Source organism: Scomber scombrus, chromosome 10 (genome assembly GCF_963691925.1).
Source record: "Scomber scombrus chromosome 10, fScoSco1.1, whole genome shotgun sequence".
Taxonomy (NCBI): Eukaryota; Metazoa; Chordata; class Actinopteri; order Scombriformes; family Scombridae; genus Scomber; species Scomber scombrus.
In genome coordinates this window covers 15,984,333-16,003,030 of record NC_084979.1, presented here as the reverse complement: position 1 = coordinate 16,003,030, position 18,698 = coordinate 15,984,333, and the positions used below count along the sequence as shown (strand labels likewise).

Genomic DNA, 18,698 nt, shown 5'->3' with positions numbered 1-18,698 from the left:
TAGAGCTGCATGATCTGATGTTGGTGGTGGACGTTAAGCCAGTTTTGAAACTAGCATATTTTTTGACCCATACATTTTGTTTCAATCTCTAATCAGTTATAATAAACTGATAAGCTGTCGTTTATCCACTTGCCAATTGAATGATGGAAAAGCTTACACAGCAACATTACTCAATGAGTTGGAAGAAATCTTCACAATTTGAGCCAGTTGTGTAATTCTTTAAACAGCATTCAGTGTGATTTTTTCCCTCGTGCTCTTTAAAACAGTATAAAGTGAAAATATCAAATTTGAAATTAAACTATGATTTTCTTTCAGATTTCCCTGTTGTTAGGTTAAACTGAGTGGCCTCTACAAAGGTTGCTGAGTCTGTGGTTTCTGGCACTTTCACGACTCCACCATGGTGTCCGCTTAAGTGTCAGCCCTGGTGGCCCTGTCCTTTCCAAGACAAAATGTGGGGGTGACTGCTGTGGCCTTTTGCAGTTACCACTCCCTTCAGAGATTGATGAATTGATTGTGGGGCTGCTGCCAGTGTGTCTGTGCCCTGGGTGAAGGCGTCCCGGTTACGGGTGGGAATCCCAGCTATGGCATCCGCCCTGGGGCTACTATTGTAGCCGTCCTGCAGGGGGCCCTGGGAGCTGGTGGCCCCGGGAGCAGCTCTGACCCACATACTGCTGTCACACCCCTGGAGACACAGCAGCACTCTCCCCGACATGAACCTCTGATGGCTCCAACAAAATGACTCTCTGTGAAGGGCAGCAATTCCACAGGGAAACTACCTGATTGTGCCAAACTTCTCTTGATGACAGCAGTTAGGAAAGGCTGAAAGAGAAAGGCGACAAAGATCTGTGTCCTTCTCACCTATTTGACCCATTGTTTCCCTGCCCACATCCACCACTACACCCAATAATCAAACTCGTAATATGAGCTGGTAATTAATGTTGCTTAGAATTAGCTGACAACTGTTAAGAGTTGCTGTTTAAATTAAGTTTAAAGTCCTTTGCCACTCAAAAATGTGCTTATTTTTACTTCACTTGATGAAAATCCATATCAGACACATAATATTATTCAAAGCAGAGCATTTTTATTTCTTAAAACATGTTTAGAGGGGGTCTTTAAAATGTGTTTGATCAAAAGTAGGGGAATGGTTGAGATCTCCACAAACTAACAGATGAATGAGCACAATCTTTAGCTATAAGGTCTCCACTGAGGGCCAAATCATAACCTAAGTGTGCAACAGTAAAAGATAGCAATGAAGAAAATGAGTACGACAAAGCAAATTTGTGGTTTGGTCTTTTTATTGATTGATCAATGTAGTGCCAGGATTCATTAAATCATTCAACACTCGCACCAGTTTGTGTTGTTTTCATTTTATACTCTTAATAATATTCCACTGAAAGTTAAATAAAATCTTTTTTCTGTTTATCTACTTTTTAAATACACTTTATCACTTGGAATGTTATGCAGTCTTGATTCTCTTCATTAATTCAAGTTGAAACTCAACAGTGTTACAGATCATAAGTGATATCTGAATGTTGGACATTCCTACATACAAACCTGTTATCAAAGAGAAATTAACCACTGGCAATATAAGGCCACACAAAACAATGTTCACACCAAACTGAACGTAATAGAGGGTACATCACACACATAAGCTGCTGTCAGTTATACATATCTGCCAACACACTGACCGATATCTACAGGTGTATCAACAACACTTTCAATTTGACTGTGAATACCATGGTATACTCTTCTTGTTACATAAACATATATACAACTGCGCTGACATAGAAAAGCATGCTTTTGCATATTAGAAGGTTGTTCGGTAAACTTTACACTAAATCCATAACATCTATCAGTACAGCATTGTTCCAACCAGCAGCAGTAATTTAGACTAACAAATATAGTCTGAGGAAACAGGCTATTATGATTCACTTTTATTACAGATCTTGTACAGTATTAACATGCCTTATGATGCAGTATTTCTATCATCCTCTCTCCTATTTTTTCAACATATGTGATTTGTGTGAACACTCAAAAAGACAACTGTCTGATCTAGTTAGCAAATTAAGAAAGAAAAAAACAACAACCCTCAACACTTGCCTTTTGGTCCAAAATAAATAAACACTCCATCCAAAAATACAAGAAAAAACTGACATTACATTTGTACAACAATAATGCATCTAGAGTTATTTTGTGCAATATGGTACACGGAGCTACGGTTAACACAAGAAACACTTAGTGTTACGCCAATTAGGGATGAATAAATCAGGGTGACAAGCAATGTGAGTTCCTTTGACAGATATAGTGCGGCTACTCGCACAAACTGACTTAAAAATAAACATTTGAAAAACCATGTAATCTCTCTAATATTGCCAATCACATGCTCTGCAGCATCACTCTCCAGAGGGCAGGCCAAAGGCAGCCTTTTTTTCCCTCTAAGCCACAGAGCTGGTACAGTGTGCTTGTTCTGTCATCTGTATCAGTTCAGCTATCACACCTCGCTGACGCCAGACAAATTGTTTTAACCCTTATTGAACCAGGCAAGTAGACTAAGAACAAATCTTTATTTACAGCAGCAGCCTGTGGTAGTTCACAGCTCCTACAAGCCCACGAGCCACTTCTGGGGTATCTCCATGCAGGTTGGGAAGCAGTTATGTACAGTACTAATGGGACTTCTTTCTTCACTGCAAGCAGTAAGTGCACATTGCAATAAAGGGAGAAATCATACGATGCATTTGGAAAATTAAATCAATAAATAAACTATGGAATGAATAAATAAATGCTGACAAAATATAAATGTTTCAAACTGTCCAGTGTGTCAAAAGATTTTAAAAAAATAAAATAAATAAAATCATAATGAATAAATAAATACATTTAAATGAAATCTAAACTAACTTACTGTTTAAATACAATACAAACTGAGCTTTAAAGCACATCACCTGGATGAGGTAAAACATTAGTTTGGACAGAAAATGACAAGTTTACATTTATCTGAGCCTGTATGAATATACTGTTTAACAAGGTGATAGTATTCTGAGATAGTAAAAGTACTCCCACTATACCATTAACACATTCTTTATAATTTACATCAAGTATCTGAGGGAAAGTACAGTTAGACAAATTCGCTCTGCCACCATGAGTCTAGATTCATCACTTTTTCTGAGCAAATTAAAAGGTTGTGGACGTCAAAGGTCATGGAGACTGCAAAGTAGGGGAAATACATATGCCTTTACAGTAACATTATACTATTACATCCCAATATTTTATGTATTCAGCGTATAGAGTGTATGTCACTTAGATCAACTTCGACACCATTGGTTCATAAACAATTTAAAATGTTCACCGCAGATCCAAACAAAATAAATTAATCAAAGTAAAGAAATTAGAGAAAAGTTTTCAGGGGAGGAAGCCATTGAGAGTCACCCCTTGGGAGCTTTTCAGCACTGCCTCTCCATGTAAACACAATGGATCGACTATTACCACTACCTGGAGCTGGCACCCAGGCTCTTCCCCATTCTATCGACTGGACCCTTCACTTTTTGTTCTTCAGCTGATTGGCCAGCCAGTCCAGGCCCTCATAGAGGCCATCTCCGCTGGTGGCACAGGTGGCCTGAATGTACCAGTTGCGGTGGCGGAGGGAGTGCAGGCCCAGCTTGTCTGTGATTTCTGCAGCATTCATGGCGTTTGGCAGATCCTGAACAAATGACATCAGGTGCATCAGTCAGGAGGCCTTGGATGGTGAGGTAACAGGTGCAAAAAGGGCAGAAAGAAGGATATTCAAAGAACATACCTGTTTGTTGGCAAAAACAAGAAGAACAGCATCCCGCAGCTCGTCCTCAGCCAGCATCCTCATGAGTTCCTCCCGAGCTTCGTTCACCCGCTCTCGGTCATTGCTGTCCACCACAAAGATCAAACCTGAGGGGAAAAATAAATGCTCAAAGCATGGCATTTTATTAAGGGCTGAGCAAAACAAAACCATCAGCTCTACAATGCCAGAATCAATTTGATCCCACTTACTTCTAACAATACGCTGACATCATTACATTGCTAAACCAAGTTTATTCATCATCAGTGCTTTCAACATGACTAAGACAATAATGTTAAACAGTTGTAGGCTGTATGCAAATGACCTCATCTAAAGCATTAGTCAGACGTGCCCTCAGGTGCTGCGGGCGAGCAGAACTACCACAGGACTGGAGAGGCCTTTTTAAACTCCAACAATACCGACTACCGTATCATGTAAGAGGCTGCTGGTGCAGCTCACCCTGGGTGTTCTGGAAGTAGTGCCTCCACAGGGGACGAATCTTGTCCTGGCCGCCCACGTCCCACACAGTGAAGCTGATATTCTTGTACTCCACTGTCTCTACATTGAAACCTGAAATACAACGCAAACCAAAATGAGTAACATAAACTGGGCCAACTCAGTGACAGATGTTTTTTCTTTGTAATGGATTCCTTCCTGACACACCAATTGTGGGGATGGTGGTGACAATCTCCCCCAGCTTCAGCTTGTAGAGGATGGTGGTTTTCCCAGCAGCGTCCAGCCCCACCATGAGAATCCTCATCTCCTTCTTCCCTATCAGGCTCTTCAACAGGTTGCCGAAGATGTTTCCCATGATGACTGGCTGGCTCTCACCTCAACTGCAACAGAACTGTTCCACAGGGAACTGAAATGACCACTTTCCATACATAGCAACAAAGCAGCCAAAACAAACCGTCAACCACATTTCAGAAAGTCAAAACCACACAAAACACAAGGAATCACGCGGTGAGACACAGAAGCTCTTCAAAAGCGACTCCCAACATTACCACCTCATTACGGCTTGAAGCCACCTCAGAGGAGAGCCAGTAAAAAGCATAATTCACACCTCGGCAGGCGGCTGACCTGACTGAAGGACTGTTGCTTTACACTTTGACAGCTCACTGTGGAAACCAGCTGCCATACTGGATCTCTGTTATGTGGATCAGCTTTCATGTGGTGCGCAATAACCCCCTTTTGTGCTGTTTGCTGGCAATTGAATGCATGCAAATGTAACAATCAATTCATATCAAACTGTATGACACATAACCTGAGGTTGTGAGAGTGTGTGGTGCATACAGCCCGTAAGCATTAAGGTGGTGAGAAGGCTTTGAATAGTACTATAATCTATCTTGGTATGGGCCCTTTAACAGGCCAACTCTGCTACCAACTTGTGCACACATTTTTTCTACCTGAGCTGCATGTGTTATATTCCAAAATTAGAAAACAGAAATGCATCCATACTCTACTGTGCGGCAGATGGAGCATCCCCCTTTTTTAACCTTAATTTTTCTTCTCAGCGCTTGTGATTAATGCTGGCCATTGACTAGCTACGTTATCCATTCATTTCTATCAAATGCACAGGCATTATCTGCTAGCATGGACTGTTACAGCTGCAGTGCCCTCTCATCCATGTACATCTGTCATAATGCGAGGGGAAGACGACTGATGCTGCAGTCCGAGCAGGCTGTGAATTTAAATGCGACACATCTCGTTTTTTCAGCTTGACACGATAAATACTCGGACGTAGGTCGCTAGCAACCATATTAGCTAATGTGTTTGGTATTATTTAAAAAAAATCTCCAGGTCAATTTTTGTGCTGTAATCCCCCTCTACAGTCACGACTAGCGCACCAGGCGGCCTCATATTGTCGTCGATTAACGGCTGTACATTTACCGAGAAGCTTCAAAAAGCGTAAAAACTGTGCCAAATACGCTGCGGTCACCTTTTATACTTGTATGAACCCTTTGCGCATTTTCATCTTTTGCATCTCATTCACACTTACCCGTCAACGGCAGGCAGGCAGGCAGGCTACCAGCTGGATCCAGGCAAAGGACTGGACGATAGTCTCGCGATAGTATGAGCTACGCCTGTCGTACTATGCGATCTCGCGGTAGTTTGATTGGTTTATCATCCCCAATGAGTTGATTCAAGCCAGTAGCAAATGCTAGGGGGGCACTGTAATTTCACGAGTCTCTTTCTAAAACAGTAGTGTAACACATCAGCAATAACCTGCTTGGACTTTTACTTAGCTTTCCTTAAATTGAATACTGAGTACTAATTATCCAGCTTTTAATAACACAATTCACACACATGATATCCTTCTTTTTTTTTTTTTTTACAAATACGTATTAACTGTTATTTGTGTGCAGTTACAGCAGGGAACCAACAACTAAACTAATATAAAATGCAACAGAGAGTCTGCAGGCAAACATGCTTGAATAATTAACACAGGAATCATCTTAATGAATAAGTAAATGGCTGACTGTAATGGGATGCCAAGTGATACTTCCTGGCAGCAGCCCTGTGTGTGTCAGACATAATGAGCTGACAGGAGGCAACAAAACATTGAATTAATCAATATTAAAGCAGGATTCTAAGCACGAGTGTTGATTTTGTTAGGATATGAAGTATTTCAATAGGTGACATTGTAATCTACTAGTAATGTGGTTTTACAGGTGAAGAAAACATACAGTTTAACTTTTTCCTTCACATCTTCAGCTCCCTCCCAGGTGCATACATTTACCTATCAACCATCTTAAAAAGTAACCCAGTGTGATTGAACGACACGTGAGAGACCAGCCCCACATCCATAGGTTAAGAGCCAGTAAAACCAATTTGTCTCCTTCTTCCTCTCTGTTGCATGTCAGTCAGTGGTCCGGTGATAGATGTGTTTATCAATTCAGTGGTGAAGGCAGAGGAATAAAGAGGGGAGCAGATGTTTGCAGCTGCAGACCAGATTATGGGGTGGAGTGGATTGTGAGGGAGCCTGTAGAGTTTGTGTGAGCGGAGAGTTTCGAGAGGGTTACAGGGGCTCGGGTGGTGGCAGGAGAGGTGGGGTGGGGAGTTATGACTTAAAGGAGCCTTTCCTCTGAAGTGTCTGCCAGCGTACACCCCAGCAAACACAATCACAAGTCTCGTTGGTTCTGCTAGCTGAACTAATGAGGGCCTGCGCATTGAGGGCAGGGGCTTTGATGTTCTGGGTAGCTGGCTCCTTGTGTTTTCGCTCCCTCTCTCCTTCTCTGCCTGTCCCACATCAAAAATGAAAGGGGAGTTGAGAAGCAGATGTTTTGAGGCATGTATTTATACAGAGTACACTTTATTCACCCCCTTCTCCATACCCCATGTGTCCTTTGCTTCTGCATTTGCGCTGTACAAGCAAAGATCTATCTCCCTATCTTTGTATCCAACTAAACACACTAAATCGCCTTACTTTATACATATAATCATGATGTCAATCAAAGTGGGTAACTTTTATCTCTCCTTACTTCCTCTCTCGGCCTGCCTCTCTTTAATTTCAGCCCTGTCTGGTTGTCATTACTCGGGGGGCAGTCGATGTGTTGCTATGCATGTGTCTATGTCTGCAGCAATGAGGGGGAGAATGGGAAAGAGCACAGAGAGGGAGAGAAAGCAATCCCAGGCTGTCCACCAACCTCTGTCTCACACATGGGAGAAACAGTGACAGGAAATTCCCTTTCGCAGCAGCTCCAGGGTAAAATGATAAAGGAATGAAGAAATGCAAACCAGAAATCCAGTCCCTTATCATTCCATACCAGTCACTGTCTCCCTTTTATTCCTTCACTAAATACCAAACAGACAGAAGAGTCGATTCAGCCACTGGCGCTGCCATTCCTTGTGAGTCAAGGGGTATTTACCTAAGTTCATACAAACAAGACTTAATTGGCATTAAATCCTATGGCAGTGGAGGTTTTCCCAGCAGACTGAATGTGGAGACAGTTTGGATCATCTAAGATATCTAGGAATGCTGCCATCGTAAATCCAGCCAGGTGTTGACATTAGCGTTTTGGCTAAATCTGCTGTGCAACTAGAATGAGGGTGCAAATCACTCGGGTCACCAGGAGTTCTGTCTGACAGTTCCTGAGTGCACACCAGCATGCATGTTTTTCACTGTGCATCAGTATGTCTACATGTCAGTGTCTTTGTACATGAAAGCATGCATGTGTTTATGTTTGTGTAGTCTGTCTCCCAGGTAACAAGGACACAGCGTCCCAGCAGCACGTGGTTCAGCGAGTCCCTTCTTTGGCTATGAACTCTGGACAGATGATCCCCTCAGATGTTCGCACAGCAAAGACTGGTATAATCACCCCACTCTTTGCTCTCTTGATGCTTCTCTCCAGTAATAAAAGTCATACTTTAAGGAAACAATATCCTGCAGCCATAAAAAGTCCTTCTCTCAGCATGAAACGGCCATAAAAAAAGGCTCTCACCTCCCAAATCTGTAGCGCACAGAGTGTACCCCCCATTTACACAGCAACAGACACAGACACACTCAAACATACACACACCCATCAGCATCAGTTCAAGACTAAAGCAGGTCCATCTCTCACTCTGACATGTACTACATGTGGGAAGAATCTAAGGCGTGCTCAGACTGATGAAATGGACAAAAGCAAGTACAGAATAACAAGAGCTCAGTCCCGATTTCATAGGGAAGTGACACACATTACATCACAGTTATATCAAAAAGGAGGGATATTTCTGTCGTACTGATATGAATTCATGAAAAACATGACCACTAGCAACCACTCTAATGAATTGTTACGTCTATTGTTACAATAGTGTAAATAAAACTGAATGACTATTTGTTCCACATAAAGAATTGAAAGACTTAATTTGTCTCCAAAACTGACGTTGTATCAACTTTCCCAAGTATACAAACTTTGATAAGCTTATAAAAGTCCTGTGTCCATGTGTTTTCTGTCTTGTTACTTCAGTAAAAAAAAGCTTTCTAAAAATCACCATCCTCTGTCTTGTTTTATCCTTTTTTGTAAAACCCTGTATAGGCTGATTTTGAGACTGACTAAAAAGTTTTGTTGCTCTGTCTGTGTGTCTTGTCTGAGTCACTGGTGCAAAATATTCAAAAATTGTATGTAAATAAATTGCTATGAGACTGTGTTGTCAAACGGTATTAGTTCAACACCCTGAGCGACTGGCCCAGCAAGAGTTTGTCATTAACTAAGACCAAAAACGTAGGCTCGAACACAATAATATTAATAAAAATAGATTTACAAATATACATGTACACATTCAAATACATAGCTACTATACAATGAGTCACCATGTAGACATTTACATAGAAATGTTTTTCTGCTGTTGCTTGTCTTTGTTTTGTGGCATAGAAAAGATGGGTTATAGGCCGTTTTCATGGCTGAGAGGGCAGCGTCTAAACAGACCATGGCAAGACAAATGATATGAGTCACCTCTTCAATCTCTGACTTGGCATTTTGAGAATAACAGAGCGGCTACAAAGAGAAAATAGATCCCAGATGATGGAAAGGAAAGGGGGGGTAAACAGATTCTCTGGGAGAGTTACACAAAGAGCAAAACAAATGCTGGAACAACAGGAGTGGGCGAAGGGACAGGCTCGCCATCTTGAGTCCTGGATGGGTAAGGGCAGCTGGGACTGGAGGAACTGGGAACTACTTGCACACATTGACCCATTCTGTGACACGACACTCCTCACACAGCACATAACAGCACCAGTGAAATCTGCAATTGCAGCGTTCGCTGCGTGTCTGTTTCAGTATGTTGTGTCCACGGCCACAACACAGCGAGCTGCAGCTGTCTGTGCTGTAGCTGGTTTTGTTGCAAATGCGTCCCTGCGTACCCGGAGAGTCGACGGACACATCACGCTCACAAAAGTCAGGTGATTTCTCAAAGTACACCAGCTCTCTAGACATGCTTCGACGACGACCTCCGTTGAGTCCCCCCGTGCTACCACTGGCGCCATTTCCAGTTCGGGGGTTGAAAACCCCATTGTTCTTGTTCTGGGAGTTGACAAAAATGGCTGTCAGGAACTTTTCCTTGAGTAGTGAACCCACATGGCGGAACTCTGGGGACACATGCCAGCAGGTCTTAAATTGACAGCTCCCTGATGTGCCGTGACATTTGCACTTCCTCTTCATGTTGTCAGCAACTATCTGTGTAGGGAAAGGTAAGTGATAAGTGGTAAGTGAGGATGTAAATCAGAAATGCAGTGATAACCTTTGATAATGATTAATGCCATTGAAGAGCCACATGACTGTCTGAGGAACATTAAAAACACAATGAAACATGTTATTCACCTGTCGTCCCATCCTGTTGTTATGTATCCTCATACGAGCGTGGATGTCTCTTGGAGACCCCCGGGAGTCAAGCCAGTCCCTGGAGAAACGGTCCCCAAAACGAACATCATGACTGCAGCCTCCCCACTCCCAGGTCTCTTGCATGGAGATCAGCTCATCTGGTAAAGGCTTGAGGAGGGCGGAGGGGTGGGTGGAGTGGAGGCTAGCAGGCAGGTCACCATGGTGACCGTTCAACTCTAAGGGTAATGACCGTGTCATGCTGATGCCTACCCCACCCTTCTGCAGGGTCTGCAGCTGCAGCTGTGTGAGTTTCAGCCGGATCTTGTCATCGTCCTGCCGACGCTTCGCCTCACAGCCACACCCCCGCAGCTTGCCCATGCTGCAGGCTGAGGCCACAGAGTGAGCCACACCCGCTGCCAACAGGGCCAGGGAGAAGGCACTCTCGCGAAAACCTGGAAGCAGGAGATACACACAGGAGAGTTGGGAAATGATAAACAGTGTAGCTCTAAATTAATCACACCTTCCTCCCATAAACCCCTGGTCACATTTAAACTATCATTAGCTTGCCTCCGACTCTCACCCCTGTTGAGGATGGTGCTGTGGTGGGGCAGCTTGCCAAGGCCCTCCAGTGAGGAGCAGTTCCAGCGGTGGTCTCGAAGCTGGTGCTGGCATTCGTGGATGGCCACCTGGATGCCCTGCAAAGCAGAGGCTGTCACGTCAGGGCTACGAACACACATCCGCATCTGACGCTTACTGAGGCCTGCCAGCCTCAGGCACACTGAGTTAGGGGTTAGCACTGGATCTCCTGCCATCTTCAGGCTGAGGATATCATTGCACAGCACCCTGCAGAGAGAAGGAGAGAGAGAGAAAAAGAGAGTGGGAGGGGTGCAAGGGTCATTAGAGCTGGTCAGGAGTTCATTAATCAAATCTATAGCAATATGTGGGAATTGGGAGATATTTAAGAGAAATATTTAAGAAAATCTGAAAAATGCAAAAAATAAAATATTTCAAAAGGATATAATATCAAATGTAACTGTTTTAAGGGATTTACTGAATAGACTTAGCAGTACAATGTGTTAATCAATGCACAAGTATTGACTAGTGTCCCTACTACTTTAAGCAGAGAAAAATATAATTCTGAACTGGTCATCCAGCTGAGAGGTCCCAAAAGCAGAGAGTAAATTGCCAAATACTACCAAGAACAGTGGGATTCATATTGAATTCCTTATGTAAAACAACTTCAGACTCGTTAAAGGCAAAACAAGTGATAAAAATGATTTCAGTGTTTCAATATTAAACAAAATCAACATGAGAAAACTAGAGGCAGATGTTTCACTTTTTAACTGAAAATGCAAAATATCTGTTCAAATCTATACACCCAGCAACTTCCTACAACTCTTGCGGAATCCCATGTAGGCTAACCCGCATGTAACATCAAGCGCTCTCAAGTGCACTTACGTTAATGCAGGTGACATAAGTGCTGCTGCCAAAATCAGGAATTGGTCCCAACGGAGTTTGTTTGATAGCTCCATTTTGTTAAGCGTCTGTCGCGACGTGACATTAAAACACTGGTGATGAAGTCCCGTGTTCAATAAGAATTGAAGAAGAGTAGAGTATTATCGATGCACCGCCAAACGACCGAAGAGTGAAGACGGAGAACAGAGGAGCTCGGGGGCGAGAGTAAACGGGAGGGGGAGAGGAAGAGGGGAGGGGAGGAGATGCCTCTACAGGCGGCTGTTTGCAAAATATCGGCCAATATGAAAGTTGGATCACCAGTTGATCATTTTATTATTCTAGAATATGATCATTCATCCGAGCGTAAAACGAGGTCTTCAAATTTTTACGCACATGCGCTGCTTTCAAAAATTATGTCAGGCAATTTAAAATACTGGACACTATGAACATATTTAATGAGATATAAAAATATGAACATACTTTTCTGTTTTTTGGTGGTGGGTCGGCAGATGCTCATCAGGCATGGGTCATTTTTTGAGAGAGAAGAACAAAGAAACGCTCAGTTAAAATGAAATATGGAGAAGATTTTGTTCATGAAGGGGTGAGTTAGTTTAAATGATGGATGGGGGGAGGGGAGAGCTGCTGGTTCCACTGTACGACAGGGAAGCAGCAGCAGGCAGGCGGCTCCGCTAACAGACCCCTCCAACAATAACTGTTTTTTAGTCATGTGGTCCCCCCCTTCCTCCCACCTCCATCAGAGCGGCTGTTCTTCATTGTTGTGTTTGAAACAACTTCACTTTGTCACTGCAAAGTCTTTATTTCAGAGTATAACATTATATGCATAAATTACGGGAGTGACAGGTTGGATTTCTGAGATTATTTATCACAGTGTGGCATTATGGCACAATGACACTTATGTATTAATTAAAACAGATATGTGATGCGTTATAGAAAGCAGGGCCTTCATTCCCTTCAAACACATGTTATGCATATTGAAGACTACCAAACAGCATCTCAATTATCTATTTAAATCAATTTCCCATGCTTAATAATGCCTAGGCCTACGAAGCCAAGTGCTAGGGCCTTCTGTAAGGACTCGGTTAGGGTGATGTGGCAGCTCGGCATCGAATCAATCACCTTAATGGTTCAAATTACGCATATAAAACGCTGCTACTGAATCAACAGGTCAATCACACAGTTGGTGAGACTGCTAATTATCTCACAAATTAAAAAAATGTTTCCTCTACCAGACTTAAACAGTAACAGACACTGCTGTTGGAAAGGATGTGCATCTGGGTTACTTTCATAAAATTAAGTTAAAACCCCCCTCGAACACGGTTCGCATAGTGACACCAATTCATCTAATCTCCTTCCATTCCTTAAGCTGCAGCAATGAAAAGTGCATTAGCATTCTGCCTTGGCGTGTATATCTAAGTGGCTTAAAAAGTGATTTGAAGTTGATTTGTATATAAAAGGCCCCCTTTATCCGGATTGAAGCTCTAATCTGCTCGGTGTCGCATGACTGCTCCAGGAAACCCGTTTGAGCACCTTCATATAAGGCTGGAGTATAAACGTAGGATGGCTGTCATTAAAGCCTTTTTTTTTCTTACAAAAGCCCACTTCCTTTTACTGTCATCCTAAGGAAAGAGGGAGAGAGAGGGAAAGGGAGAGGGAGAGAGCGAGAGATTATTTAAAATACAACCGCGGCAGTGACTAATGTGGAACATGCAAATTAGCAGATAAATGTCACATAAAAAAACATTCACTCATGAACCAAAATGGATAAGTTTTGGGGACATTTAAGCCTGGTCTAGTCTGGGGTGAGATGGAGATGCCGCAAAGTGGCTCAAACTGTGATTACACTGGGCTACATGTGCGTCGAGGGAGGTCTGCAGGCCAGATGTTTGGAATGGTTTTTATTCTTATACTCGTCCCCCTCTTTTTCCTAGTTCATCATACATCAAACTTCTGATTAGTGACCGCATTTCATCTCTCCCGCGCTCGAAAAAATATTTAAACAGCCCAGCAGGCAATGTGAGTTATATGACAACCAAGAGCTTATTATTACTTTTTCTACATACAAGTTTCGTTGTTCGCGTGCGTGTGCGCGCGCGTGTCTTGGGCTATAATAAATGGGTGATGATGGTTTTGCTTATTGGCCAAATCTGAATATATAAAGCCACCCTCCTAAAATGCACGTAAAAAAAAATACTATTAAGGATAAAAAACATATACTTGTGAGGGGATTCGTGTAAAAAGGCAACCGAATGTACAGAAATGTCCTACTGCACATTTTGAGAGCGCATTTGGAGAAAGGAGGAGGAGATGCGGTTAGGGAGTAGGCTAATCCAACCACCGGGTAAAAAGGGCAGTTTTAGATGGCTCATATTCCGCTGTAACTGTATTGCACCGTGACACCAGCTTTGAACAGCGGCGGAGCACCAAAACCGGACGCACCCACAGCATCTGTACCAACACATCACTGCTTCAGGGCACTTCTCTTCTCTCTGCAAGACTGGACGTGGAAACAAGCGCACAGCCACTGGGGAAAAAATGCTCTGAGCTGCACACGTTTACAGGGAACAGATTCTGTGATGACCGTGAGATTCCGCAAGTAATATGCGCAACACTGTGGATTGTCCTATTTTTTTCCCCTCTCCCTTTCTCCTTTCTGCCCAGTTGTGTTTCCTTATTCATTGTGCGCCCTATGAAGAGCATTAACTATCCCTCCCTCCAATCCTATTGAAAAGGCTCCGAAAAAAACAGAGGGAGATGAGAGCAGCAAATCCCTTTTTTATTCCCCTCGTAGCGCTCAATAAGAGAAGAATGTGTTGCCTATCAGTCACCGAGGGGATCAAGTCTTCGGGACTGTCCCACGCGTTCAATGCGCCTTGCAGAGCATCACTGAGAGAGACAGAGTGAAGAGGACTGCAGCAGCAGTAGCATCCTGCCTTGGACACTTCACATCATTTAGCAACCTGTCCCCACTCCAGATCCATTTAAGTCAATTAGAGCTGCCTGCTTCTCTCACCTTTCAAGTCCTCACATTGGTCTGCGGCGTGGTGAGTAGCCTATACACCTTGCACCTTGGTGATTTTTTACTATTTTTCAACAGAACATGAAAATAGTATCATACATTTTGTAAGAGGGAACTGCGATATAGGGCAACATGCGCTGCCAGACGTGTGTGTATTTGTTTCGTGTTTTTGGAGTTGTTTATTTGAGGCAATTTTTAATTGTTATAATTTGCAAAAAATGACTGTCAAGAAGAATTATTGTCAGAGATGTTTAGAACTAGGCTATAACTTTTGAGTAAAGTCCCTGACAAAATAATCAAAGATGAAATTTTGACATTTTCCTCCCTGCATTTTTTTTTTTTTTTTTAAATCCGAAGACACGATGAGGAGTTTGGCGCTGCTGTTAGGGGTGAAAGCCGCTTGCATCCTGCTGGTGTCTTCGCTCTCGGGCACAGGGGCCGTCAACAACAGCGGTCGGTGGTGGTGAGTAGCTACATCAAAAAACTACAGTATGTGATGATGTATTCAATTCATTCAGAAGAAAACTCCAGTTTAACGCAGGCTTTGAGCAGGGAAGACCCTGTTGCGCTACCGTGCGAACAGTGTTTTATTGGGCTACCGCATTTTCAAGCTGCATGCTCGGAATAATGTGTTAGTTTTGGCACCGGTTACAACTTCTGTTCAGCCTTTGAAAAAAAGAGCAACCACATGATATTAAAGCTTGTGGGATTTGAGCTGTCGTTTCCAAATTGCTCCACGTGAGCTCAGCTATAAACTTGACTATTTCACTTTTCTTTAATTAAATGTATTGTCCTTTCAGTGAAAATGTCTACAGCAAATTATCTATTTAACAATGAACGAATTACATTTATAGTAATTACAGTTTTAATGTTATCTGCAGTAGATTACACCAACGTTCTCTCTCTCTGCCTCCCTGTCATTTGGATAGTGTGGTTTGAACACGAGACAAAAATGTTCAGTCCAATATGGGATAAATTAAATATGGATTTACTTCTCGGCTGAAAGGAATCCCATACGAGGTCGTGTTAATCTAATACTGTGCATTCCGCTCTCTATATAGACAGGGGCATACAACTAAAATTGCCAACTGCACAATATTTTGTTATAGAAAACACACATAAAATGGGATCTGGGCGGGTTTGCATCACATTGTGTTGCTTGTTTAAAGTTCTATAAACTGTGGGTTGGGTTTGTTGAGGTAATGATTTAACGAAAGATTTTTGCGGTGTCATTAGATGGTCAGCATTTGCGCACAACGTCCGGGCGCTTTCAAATATTTAGAGTGTCAGCTGAAATACAAGAGAGCATGAAGAAATGAGGAATAAAAACTCCGAGGAGTTTTTGGAATGAAGAAAGCATCCAAAAGGACGAGAATAGTATTAATGCTCCCAGGCCTCAACACACTTCAGTCCTCTTAACAGGCCGAGACTCGCCCGCTTTTTCCGGATAGTAATGCTGAACAGGAGACGCAGCCATTACACTACACATGAATCAAAACATGTGGACACGAACATCTCACGGAAATTGCCAGCAGATAAAGTGGAAAATTATACATCATGTGCACCGAAACACTCATACAAGCAATGTTCTGAAACCTGACCACCTAAATGACTGCTGCTCAGTGATTCAGTATTGGTCTGTGTCAAACTGAAGAAGCACAGGTGCCATATTTGGACACAGATATGAACATGATACTTTAAAAAACGCCTAATAACAAAATATTTCCTGGTATTATTTGGCAGGGGGAAAACATAGTTGTACATGAAGTTATTGATATCATAAAAAGTTATCAGAACGGAGGTCTTTATTTGTCACTCATGACATAATATGTTAAATACAATAATTTAAATATCTGGCAGAAAACACTTTGCCTATTGTATGAGCAGGAAGGCCTAATGTATGTTTGGTTATAGGTGAGATTAGACATCATGAGGCCAGTCTAATGTCTAATCAGTGTGTGACTATAACTTCTTTTCAGCTTTTGGTTGTTAACACAAGACAGCAAGAATAAACTGTTAAGGGTCATGCTGCTGTTTTACCCTACAACACTATACGTATATAAAGTATAGTACGGCAGTACAACTGGGTTGTGTAGTACGACATATGCAAATTTGTGAAGGAAGGGTTATGTTTGGTATTCCACTAAGCCTTTGCATCTCACTGTGTGACACTATATTTATTCTGATGAGAGTAATACTGAAATGTTGCATTGTATCTGGTTCAGGACCAAGTGATTTATGAAGAGGTGAAAAAATAATAATACAGGTTTATGCCATTTGCCAAGCCTGAAACCTGCTTTAGCTCAGAGACTTACAGTCTCCTCGTGGTTTTGGATCAGCGTGTGTCACTGTTTGTTATTATAGTACATAATGAAAACTGTAATTTTAAAGGCACAACTCTTACGACATGCCAACACACATCAGTATAAGAGTTCAGAGGGTCACAGAAGGAGCTACATGCATAAACTGCCAGCTCCTTGACTCTGATTTCCCTTGTCTTTGTATTGTGCCAGGGGTATTGTCAATGTGGCCTCCTCGTCCAACCTCCTTTCCAATTCCAAGAATGTGCAGTTGGTCCTGGACCCAAGCCTGGCCCTACTGAGTCGTCGCCAGCGCCGGCTGATTCGGCAGAATCCTGGCATCTTGCATGCCATTGCTGCTGGGCTGCACACTGCCATCAAGGAGTGCAAGTGGCAGTTCCGCAACCGTCGCTGGAACTGCCCGACCACCCACAGTCCAGCAATATTTGGCAAAATGGTCAATCGTGGTGAGCCTCCCTTGTCTTTCTCTTCAGGCAATATTTGGACAATTTTGGCCAGGATGTAATGGAATCTCTTGTACAGGCTTTTTTCTCTCATTTTTTCAAATTTGGGGGAAAAAGGGGGGCAAATCCAAGTCTAAAAGGCTGGATCAGGTTCTAATGGGAAGTGTTGATGTTGTTTCTTCAGGTTGCCGAGAGACAGCATTTGTATTTGCCATTACCAGTGCAGGGGTGACCCATGCTGTGGCTCGCTCCTGTTCAGAAGGGGCCATTGAGTCATGCACATGCGATTACCGCCGCAGAGGTCCTGGAGGGCCAGACTGGCACTGGGGAGGCTGCAGTGACAATGTGGACTTTGGCCGGATGTTCAGCCGTGAGTTTGTGGACTCAAGCGAAAGGGGCAGAGATCTGCGCTACCTCATCAATCTACATAATAACGAAGCTGGCAGAATGGTAAGGATTTGATACTGAAATGCGCTGATCCTGATTTTATTGTCAGAATTTAGACATGCTTCAAATGTACTTGTGATTTCATCAGTAGCGTTTGGTCTTCCTTTCTGCAGACTGTGTCATCGGAGATGCGTCAGGAGTGCAAGTGCCATGGCATGTCAGGCTCCTGCACGGTGCGTACCTGCTGGATGCGCCTACCTAGCTTCCGCACAGTCGGAGACTTCTTAAAGGACCGGTTTGATGGTGCATCCAGAGTTGTCTATGCCAACAAGGGCAGCAACCGAGCCTCTCATCGAGCTGATCCCCGTCATCTGGAACCTGAAAACTCAGCCCACAAACCACCATCTGCCATGGACCTGGTCTATTTTGAGAAATCACCAAACTTCTGCTCCTACAATGGTAAAACTGGCACTTTGGGAACTTCTGGAAGAACATGCAATAGCTCTTCTCCAGGCCTGGACGGATGTGAGCTGCTCTGCTGTGGACGTGGGTATAAGACCCGGACTGAGAGTGTGACTGAACGGTGCCACTGCACGTTCCACTGGTGCTGTCACGTCATCTGCCTGAACTGCACCAGTACACGAACTTTACACCAGTGTCTATGATGATCGGTGGACAAGTGGGTGAATACAGGCATATGTGAGGAGCAAAAGGAGAACTTCTTAGGAAACAGGTAGATGGCTTAGAAAGCCACTAGCACACAGGTGGTTTGAGATATTAGATAGAAGCTAGAAAAGCTTCAAGGCGGGTAAATGGATACAGGGAACTTTCTCACACAAAAATTAAATCAGTATTTCTGAGAGTAGGAGATGGAGAAAAGCACAAATATATGAACAGGGTATAGAGGGAGTATATGTGCTTGCTCCTTGCCTTTGATGATAAATAGTCTTA

The 18,698-nt window shown here is 43.0% G+C and overlaps 3 protein-coding genes across 5 annotated transcripts; 1 reads left to right on the top strand and 2 right to left on the bottom strand.

Annotated features, from left to right (window-relative positions):
* Positions 1 to 3,532: 3,532 nt before the first annotated feature.
* Positions 3,533 to 5,868, bottom strand: arf3a (ADP-ribosylation factor 3a). Of its 3 annotated transcripts, XM_062426640.1 has the most exons (5): positions 5,813 to 5,868; positions 4,469 to 4,652; positions 4,265 to 4,375; positions 3,791 to 3,915; positions 3,533 to 3,694 (listed from the first exon to the last, which is right to left on the bottom strand). In XM_062426640.1, exons 2-5 carry the CDS (start codon positions 4,614 to 4,616, stop codon positions 3,533 to 3,535), a joined length of 546 nt encoding a protein of 181 aa, XP_062282624.1. In that variant the 5' UTR covers positions 4,617 to 4,652; positions 5,813 to 5,868. The 3 variants fall into 3 exon arrangements, with proteins under 3 accessions (XP_062282624.1, XP_062282622.1, XP_062282623.1); XM_062426638.1 differs by lacking the exon at positions 5,813 to 5,868 and having other exon boundaries at positions 3,533 to 3,671; positions 3,843 to 3,915; positions 4,469 to 4,616; XM_062426639.1 differs by lacking the exons at positions 4,265 to 4,375; positions 5,813 to 5,868 and having other exon boundaries at positions 4,469 to 4,616.
* A 3,591-nt stretch (positions 5,869 to 9,459) lies between these two features.
* On the bottom strand, positions 9,460 to 11,636 carry wnt10b (wingless-type MMTV integration site family, member 10b). Its single transcript, XM_062427455.1, has 4 exons — positions 11,563 to 11,636; positions 10,685 to 10,947; positions 10,105 to 10,556; positions 9,460 to 9,960 (listed from the first exon to the last, which is right to left on the bottom strand). Exons 1-4 carry the CDS (start codon positions 11,634 to 11,636, stop codon positions 9,460 to 9,462), a joined length of 1,290 nt encoding a protein of 429 aa, XP_062283439.1.
* A 3,322-nt stretch (positions 11,637 to 14,958) lies between these two features.
* On the top strand, positions 14,959 to 18,412 carry wnt1 (wingless-type MMTV integration site family, member 1). Its single transcript, XM_062426730.1, has 4 exons — positions 14,959 to 15,059; positions 17,110 to 17,363; positions 17,545 to 17,810; positions 17,921 to 18,412. The coding sequence occupies exons 1-4, from the start codon at positions 14,959 to 14,961 to the stop codon at positions 18,410 to 18,412; spliced, it is 1,113 nt and encodes a 370-aa protein (XP_062282714.1).
* The last annotated feature ends 286 nt before the right edge of the window (positions 18,413 to 18,698 follow it).

Coding starts and splice junctions, on each gene's coding strand:
- arf3a (XM_062426640.1), bottom strand. CDS start 4,616: ATGGGAAACATCTTCGGCAACCTGTTGAAGAGCCTGATAGGGAAGAAG. Junction 3,916..4,264: donor CTACTTCCAGAACACCCAGG/GTGAGCTGCACC, acceptor TTTTCCCCTCAG/GTTTGATCTTTGTGGTGGAC. Junction 3,695..3,790: donor TTGTTTTTGCCAACAAACAG/GTATGTTCTTTG, acceptor TCATTTGTTCAG/GATCTGCCAAACGCCATGAA.
- wnt1 (XM_062426730.1), top strand. CDS start 14,959: ATGAGGAGTTTGGCGCTGCTGTTAGGGGTGAAAGCCGCTTGCATCCTG. Junction 15,060..17,109: donor AACAACAGCGGTCGGTGGTG/GTGAGTAGCTAC, acceptor GTATTGTGCCAG/GGGTATTGTCAATGTGGCCT. Junction 17,811..17,920: donor ATAACGAAGCTGGCAGAATG/GTAAGGATTTGA, acceptor TCCTTTCTGCAG/ACTGTGTCATCGGAGATGCG.
- wnt10b (XM_062427455.1), bottom strand. CDS start 11,636: ATGGAGCTATCAAACAAACTCCGTTGGGACCAATTCCTGATTTTGGCA. Junction 10,557..10,684: donor CAGCACCATCCTCAACAGGG/GTGAGAGTCGGA, acceptor TCCTGCTTCCAG/GTTTTCGCGAGAGTGCCTTC. Junction 9,961..10,104: donor ACAACAGGATGGGACGACAG/GTGAATAACATG, acceptor TTCCCTACACAG/ATAGTTGCTGACAACATGAA.